At 42.2% G+C, this 8,593-nt stretch overlaps 1 protein-coding gene across 6 annotated transcripts in view; it reads left to right on the top strand.

The window, feature by feature from the left end:
• The window catches only part of ASCC1 (activating signal cointegrator 1 complex subunit 1), a 92,181-nt gene that overhangs the window by 364 nt on the left and 83,224 nt on the right, over nucleotides 1-8,593 (top strand). For 3 of the 6 annotated variants that reach the window (XM_036337020.1, XM_036337017.1, XM_036337018.1), the window contains exons 2-3: nucleotides 1,888-2,031; nucleotides 3,495-3,594. In XM_036337020.1, the coding sequence (XP_036192913.1) occupies nucleotides 1,920-2,031; nucleotides 3,495-3,594 (212 nt within the window). In that variant the 5' untranslated portion in view covers nucleotides 1,888-1,919. The other 3 variants (XM_036337019.1, XM_036337023.1, XM_036337021.1) reach the window with 3 other exon arrangements.

Here is an 8,593-nt window from a genome sequence, read left to right as displayed (position 1 = left end):
TCCGGAGAGGACTTCCGGGTCCGTGGTCTCTGCTGCCAGCCGCGGTTTCCCTGCAGCCGCGGAGGCCTCCGCAGTTACCTTGACGTCCTCGCCTTTATTTGCTCGCGTTTGTGATGCAGGGCTTCGGCTTTGATGTCGCAGGCCTTCTGCCTTCCTCTCCCTCTGCAAGCCACCATGAAGCCGGGCCACACTGGGTATCCGCCTTCCTCCCGAGCGGTTTCGTGGCCCTGGGAGGCAGATGACTGTGCTGTCGTAACCCCGACTCCCTTCTTCCAGAGCTCCTGGTCTGAGGCCCACCTGGGCAGGAAAGCCTTTGTGGAGAGCCTTTTTTTATTTTTAACAGAGGTCCTGGAGACATCAGGGTATTGCTAGTTATGCTCCCTCTTCTCCGCTCAAGTCTCCTTTTCGTGGTTATTTCTCACAACACGCAATGTCTCCTGGGTTCTGTAAGCAAACTGCCAATTACAGTGACTTGCTGAGGGGGGATCGAGTATTAGTGTCATTGTTAAGGACTAATCTGTTTTCTTGGGAGCTTTATTTTGGGCTTCAAGACTAACCAACCACCTTAGACTTACCCACTAAAAGCCTCTGTGGTAGGAACACTGGTTGGATTTAAACACAGCCGGCCCATCAGCAACCCTGTTTCCTGAATTATTGGTTCACTGAGCTGTGACGAGAACGTCGGCTGCTCAGGGAGTGGTGTGGTTTGCTGGGCAGTGGCCTGTGGGAATTGGATTCCTCCTCTCAGCAATGTGTGTCCCCCCCCCTTTTTATTAATTTATGGAGGTGACACTGGTTAAAATTATACAGGTTTTAGGTGCACAGTTCCACAAAACGTCGCCTGTACACTGTATTGTGTGTTCACCACCCAAGGCAAGGGACAGTGTGTTGGTTTGAAGAATCATGTTGGTGAAGTCATATTTTAACTGTTTTCATAGGCATCTGGGCCTGTTTGTTGGGTGTGCATTTCAAGCACCTCTGAAAGTAGTCGGGGCCTTTACCCCCCTCTGAGGGATAAGTGTTAAATATCCCTGATTTCTTTTTAAAAAATATTTTATTGATTTTTTACAGAGAGGAAGGGAGAGGGATAGATGAGAGAGAAACATTGATCAGCCGCCTCCTGCACACCCCCCACTGGGATGTACCTGCAACCAGCATACATGCCCTTGACCGGAATCGAACCCGGGACTCCTCAGTCCGCAGGCCGACACTCTATCCACTGAGCCAAACAGGTTAGGGCAGCGGTTCTCAACCTGTGGGTCGCGACCCCTTTGGCGGTCGAACGACCCTTTCACAGGGGTCGCCTAAGACCATCCTGCATATCAGATATTTACATTACAATTCATAACAGGAGCAACATTACAGTTATGAAGTAGCAACGAAAATAATTTTATGGTTGGGTCACAACATGAGGGACTGCATTTAAAGGGCCAGAAGGTTGAGAACCACTGGGTTAGGGCTCCCTGGTCCTTTTAATTATCGTGCTTCATAGAAAGGGTGAAACACTTTGCAAATGGTTAAACACAGAAGGTTGCATTTTACTCCTTTTAGGTTAAAGTAATAAACAGACCTCTATTGTTTTTCTTTCAAATCTGTGGACAGGCTCTATATTCTGGGTTTAATATCTTTTAATTACCTTTTTTGGAGTGCTGAATAGTTTACAAATTACTGTCTCCAGTGAGCCAGGAATGATAGGATGTAGTGGAAAATGAAGCGACTGGCTCACAACAGCTCACAAATAGGGAGGTCTAACGGAAACAGGGCTGCTGGGGCTCAGGATGTACTGTGAGCGGATGCCCAGTTTCGTCCTTTCAGGGCTGAGTAATGATCCATATGTAGGGTTTTTCTTTCTGGTCGAAAGGTAAGGTGAGCATTTGTTTTTTCCAGGACTTCACTGGACTATTGTTTGGGAACGTAGCATGGAAGTTCTGCGCCCGCAGCTTATAAGAATTGGAGGGCGGATTTATAGGAAGAATCCCATTCAAGAGCAGACTTACCCACATGAAGAAGAGGAGGAGGACTTCTATCAAGGTAACCCCCGTTGCTCGTTGGTCAGATTAGAAGCAAACTGTTCTCTGTTTTGTAGAAGCAGCTCTTCGTTTTGTCTCAGCGTGCTGCTTTCTTGTACTGAAATTTGAGGTGATTGGCTTCTCATCGCTCCGTTTGTGTTGGTGCGTAAGGGGACTGATGTGTTTGAGTGTAATGAGGATGCTCAGTGGCCGTTCAAAATCTAGTTACATTTCATCTTTGTACAGAGGCTTAAATGTAAGAGGGGGCAATTTTAGTTAACTGGTAAGATTAGCCATTAGTATTCTGTAACAAAAGGAACTTCCTTTATCTGTAAAGTTGTGAAATAATATATATATATATATATATATATATATATGTATGTATAAATTATTTAAATAAATGAATATATGTAAAGTATTTTATCCAGTGCCCAATAATGTTGTTATTATTGTTATTTTTCTCTTCCTTGCAGACATATACAAGCAGTTCTAAATACACAACTTTATTATGATGTAGGGATAATTTAAGAAATAAATTAAACAGTCAAGATGGATTATAAATATTTTCAGGCTAATTAACTTGGGCTTGGGTTAAATGCATAAATTGGCAGGGCCTTTGAGGTTCTCTGCTTTATTTGCCTTTTGCTTTATAAGCTTTTTCATTGGGCCCTAAGTCTTGGAGGTTAGTCTCTTCCCTGATGCTCCCCATGATTTCCCTTCAGCCTTGGAGTCTTTGGGCTCCTCTATTTCACTTTGTCTCTGCTGTATGGAGTAAGTTCTCACAGTATCCCTCCAACTTTATTCATTAGAAGAATTTTATGTCTTAAAACTAAAAACAACTGAGTTGTACATTTTTAAGAGGATGAATTTATGTTATGTGAGTTACATCTCCATAAAAAATAGTAAAACTTAAAAAATATATATATATATTTTTATTTCAGAGAGGAAGGGATGCTCAACAGTGGTTGAGCCATGTCGGTGGGGCAGTAAAACTTTTAAAAAATATATATTTTTATTGATTTCAGAGAGGAAGGGAGAGAGAGAGAGATAAAACATCAATGATGAGAGCGAATCATTGATCGGCTGCCTCCTGCACGTCCCGCACTGCGGGGCCTGCAACCCGAGCATGTGTTCTTGACCAAAATTGAACCCGGGGCCTTCCAGTCCACAGTCCAACGCTCTATCCATTGAGCCAAACCAGCTAGGGCAAAACATTTTTATTAGGTCTTTGTGTTCTGGGAGAAACACTGGTATGTACTTACTAATTTTCCAAGGTTCCAAAATTGGAAGATTTGAAATAGGTGTTTTTTATTTTATTTTTCTTCTAAGAGCTGGTCACAAGGTATGTCAGAGCAGGGCTCTGCAATGTAAAGTGTTGGGCTGTTGTGTGTGTTGCTTTTTTTTAAACCTTGAGAGTGGTTGTCAGCTCGGGGAGAAGACTGTTCACAGAGCAGCACTCTGCAAGATTTTATGGTTTCTGTGCAGGCTTCGTGGAGTGTGCAGAAGAGCCCTGTGATGGCTACGAGGTGGTACAGACCCAGCAAGGCTTCCAGTGTACCGTGAAGGCCCCCAGCCTGCTCTACAAGTGAGTGAGGTCCTGGCAGCTTCATGAGGAGGCTTTTCCAGGAAACTCAGCAGCAACATGACTCTTCTCTCTTCCACACTTAATTGCAATGCTTGATTACTAATGACAAAGTAGTTTAGGGTTTTATGTCCTAGAATTTCTTTTTTACAATAATTTTTTATTTTTCAATTACAGTCGACATATAACATTATATTAGTTTTAGTTGTACACCCCAGTGATTAGACATTATGCAACTTACTAAGTGATCATCCCAATAAATCTCATACCCATCTGATACCATACCTATTTATTAGAGTACTAGTGGCCTGGTGCATGGATTCGTGCAAATTGAAAGGAAATTAATTAGAAGAAAGATTCGTGTGGTAATTACGTCACTGCAGAAAAATTACATGTCAAAATAGTATATATAATATCTATACTAATAAAAGGGTAATATGCTAATTAGACTGGGAGACCTTCTGGACGTCCTTCTGGACAAAGCCATGGTGGCGGGGCTGAGGCAGAGGCAAAAGGGGTGATCAGGCCAGGAGGGGAGGGAAGTTGGGGGCAAGCAGGCTGGCGAGGGGGCAGTTGGGGGCTATCAGGCCGGCAGGGGGGCCAGTAGGGGGCAATCAGGCTGGCGGGGGGGCAGTTGGGGGCGAGCAAGCTGGTGGGGGGAAGTTGGGGACGATCAGGCCAGTGGGGGTGGCAGTTGGGGGCGATCAGGCTGGCAAGGGGGGGCAGTTGGGGGCAAGAAGGCCTGCGGGGGGCGCAGTTGGGGGCGAGTGGGCCAGCAGGCAGAGTGGTTAGGGGTGATCAGGCAGGCAGGCAAGTGAGCGGTTAGGAGCCAGTGGTCCCGGATTGCAAGAGGGATGTCCGACTGCCAGTTTAGGCCTCATCCCAGGGATTGAGGCCTAAATCAGCAGTTGGACATACCCCAAGGGGTCCCATATTGGAGAGGGTGCAGGCCGGGCTGAGAGACACCCTCCTCCCGCCTGCATGAATTTCATGCACTGGGCCACTAGTCTATCTGTAAAAGCCTAAGCGGCCGTCCGATCGTTCGACTGTCTGACCAGTAGCTATGATGTGCAGTGACCACCAGGGGGCAGACGCTCAATGCAGGAGCTGCTGAGCTGCAGTGACTTGGCAGCGTGGTTCTCAGTTTTCTGTGTTGTGCCAGATGAATTAGTTCTGTCCAATCTCCTTTATGAGAGGAGATCTACAAATATGGACTCATATACCATATTTGTAGCTCCAAGAGGCAGTAGTTTCATTTTCATCAACCTTGAGAGTATTCTGAAATACCTCTTAAGGATGAAATTCTTCTAGAATGTGGCCAAACGGGAAATCAAATGTTAACCCTGGACAGCTCACTTTCCTCTTGGGTCCCAGTGACATTTTCTTCTTCTTTTTTTATTTTGAGAGTATATTTATTAAAGCTGAGGACTGAAACAAGGAAGGGTTTAGGATAGAAGAAGCCACAGGAGAGAGCCTAGGCAGGGCTGCTTTGGCTCTAGAAACAGAAAAGAAATGAGCTTATGGGGGCTGCTTTGGCTCACTGAGAAGTCAGAGAAAAGGGGGGCCTTAGAGACAGGTCTAGGGAGTTAACCTGGCATGAGCAGCCGCTGCCCATTGCTCCTGTCTTGTGGGGTCCCTTAGAATTTAGGAGATGCACGCCTGTGTGGGGAAGGAAAGAGGGGAGGGAAAAGCGTGGGCATGCTCCCAGCAAGGAGAGTGCACTGACATTTTTTTCTAAGAAACATGACTTGAAAAAGTCGTGGCTCAGTTCCTGATAAAATCAATGTAATGTGTTTTATTTAATGTGTGTATCTGCTACTGCTAAGATGTGTAAAAATTCCTTAGATTTATGATTCCAACATCATCTTTGAATTCTGTGTATTTTAAGAACTCCTGTACCAGGTGACTTGTGTGTTAGATTAGATATTGGTTCTGTTAAATTCAACTTAATAGACAATATTTACTAGGAAGATTCCTTTTTATGAATCATTTCTGTAGGCTTGTTGGGGTCAAGGAAAAATTACCTGGCCAAACGAATTTATAACCAAAGCGTAATGGTGGATTAGATCGGCACTGTGGTTCTCACCCTTAGGTGCACATTAGCATCACCTGGGGAGCTTTTAAAACTCTTGATACCTGGCTGCACCTCAGACCAGTTAAATCAGAATCTGTGGAGCTGGACGCAGGTATCATTAGTTTTTTTTTTAAGAACTCCAGGTGATTTTACTGTGCAGCCAAGATTGAGAACCACTCAATCTGGTAGAATTCCACTTTCACATTTAATAAAGCAGTCATCCTTTTACCGCCTATCTGTATTATTGTAGTGAATGTTTTAGAGTTTCCATGTAAATCTCTTTTGAATCTGTCTATTTTAATTGGGAGTGTGCCATTATGGGCTTAATGAGGATAGCATGGACTGTCCTGAGCTATGTGCCAGTCTCTGGGAAGCCCTTTTTATATATGATCCCATTTAATCTTTACAACATACTTAGGATACTTAGGTGTTATTCACTCCATTTTTTTGTAAGTGAAGAAATAGGCTTAGAGTGGTTAAGTGACTTGCCCAAAGTTTGTTTGAGTCCAAAGCATCTTTAACCTTCAAATACTTCCCTTTCTAAGGTGCGCAGACAACACTTTGAGCCAGCACTTTTTATGATGGGCTTGTTCACTAACAACATGCTATCAAATAGGGGCCTGGTTGAAAGCACCCCTTACTGATAAGGCCTGTAAAGACAAACCCCTGACAGAGTTGATGTGATAGGATCTCTAGCCCAACACAGAGAAAAACCACATGTAAATTGGGGAGTTCTGATCCTCTTCTAAACATCTCGTAATTTTAGAACTGGCTTGCTACCATAGATCTTAATGGGAATAATTGGGTTTGGTTAACCCATGTAAAAACAAATGTACACTCACACCTGTCAGAATGGCTATCAATATATCAATGAACAGCAAGTTTGGTGATTATGTGGAGAAAAGGGAACCCTTGTACACTGTTAGTGGGAATGCAAAATGGTGCAGCCACTGTGGAAAACAGTATGTAGGTTTCTCAAAAAATTAAAAATGGAATTTCCCTGTGACCAAGCAGTTCCACTTCTGGGTATATATCTGAAGAAACACAAATGCTAATATGCATCCCTATGTTCATTGCAGTTTTATTTACAACTACTGGCCCGGTGCACAAATTCATGCACATTGAAAGGAAATTAATTAGAAGAAATATTTTAATATCACTATTCACCCTTTCTCTATAATAGAAGTGTCAACCAAATTCACAATCGACAATGACAGATCGAAACACGCATGTGATTGGCGCCAGCGAGAGCTTTATATGTATCACACATGCACGAGTCAGCTTAGCCTTTTATATACTCCCTCTGTCCCATAATAATAATAGCAGTTGATGAATGTAATTTGTCCCATAATAATAGTAGCAAAAGAAAATAAATATAGGATGCAACATTTATTATAAAAAAACTGGATTAAATTAAACAATAAATTAAAAATAGTACTCCTAATTTGTATTTTGAGTGTTCAGATAGTTTCTGGGTTTTTCAATAATTTCGTTACTGCATTTTAAACTTGTAGGTAGGATCCCTTGGCTGCAATTTCCCTATATGCGTGAGCTTAAAATTATTGGAGTCATCGTTCTTCATTGCTTCCAGCATAACTTGTTGAAGTGACAGAAACGTATTATCCAGTATTTCGGGAGAAATATTATCAAAGGCTAATATGGTGCCTCTTCTGCTAAGAGTAATATGTCTAAGTTTTTCAAGTTTTTCTCCATAATCTTTGCATTTACGTCCACAGTTTTGTTTTTTTAAAGAATCAACATTAGGATAAGATTCTCCTTGACAATTATTTTCGGAAGCACGTTTCCAAATTCTTGATATGGTCATTCTGTTGCACTTAAATTGTTTTGCAGCTAAATTGTTGCACTTAAATTGTTTTGCACCTTTCTACAACTTTTTCTTTTTCTTTTGATGCATCAAGAACTGGACAATCGCCGAAACCGGTTTGGCTCAGTGGATAGAGCGTCGGCCTGTGGACTGAGAGGACCCAGGTTCGATTCCGGTCAGGGGCATGTGCCTGGGTTGCGGGCATATCCCCAGTGGGAGATGTGCAGGAGGCAGCTGATCGATGTTTCTCTCTCATCGATGTTTCTAACTATCTCTCTACCTTCTTCTCTGTAAAAAATCAATAAAATATATTTAAAAAAAAAAAAAAAAAGAACTGGACAATCACAACTCAATCTTTGCTTGAAAACTCTCATTTTTAAATCTTACTTTTACAATGGGTCGATATTCAACTGAAATAAAACAATTGATTTCGATCAGCGGATGAAATTAGAAAAGTAGTTATACTTTGTAATAATTAGATTAACCTAAAAATTGAAAGATGTGTCAAAACAAATGACAGATGTCATGAAACATTGATTTTGATTGAAGGCTTTGCAATTTTGCGCTACAACATAACTTACAGCTGCATTTGCCAATAATTCCCGTTTAAATATTCACTTGCTACTATTATTATGGGACAGAGGGAGTATATAGAATAAACTTGTTTAATTAGACCTGCTTTCTGATTTAGCTAAACTTTTTCCAGCCCAGTGAAGCACCCCAACTTCTCTTTCAGGTAATTGTCAGCAACACAGCAGTAAATATCAGAAGCAGATTATTATTGTAGATCACGCAGGGAGAACAAAGGGCAAAATATTTACTGCAGCAGTGTTTGACTATATTCTGCACAGTGAGAAAACCTGAAGTCATTTTCAAGGTCCACCATTTTCTTTTTTCAGTTGGGTCAAGTTTCTAAGCTTTCTAAATCACTGTTTTCCAGTTAATGAAAGGAAAATAGGATTCCACTGAGTCTCCCGTCTACCTACTTCAGGACTTCTGTGAGGATCAAATGAGATGAGGCCTGCGGAAACGCTTCACAGACATTTGGTTAAAGTGTGAAATGTTTGCAACTGGCTATAAAGCAAATTGTGTTCCTGGACTGA

Source organism: Myotis myotis, unplaced genomic scaffold (genome assembly GCF_014108235.1).
Source record: "Myotis myotis isolate mMyoMyo1 unplaced genomic scaffold, mMyoMyo1.p scaffold_m19_p_15, whole genome shotgun sequence".
Lineage (NCBI taxonomy): Eukaryota > Metazoa > Chordata > Mammalia > Chiroptera > Vespertilionidae > Myotis > Myotis myotis.
This window is presented reverse-complemented; position numbering and strand designations above follow the sequence as displayed.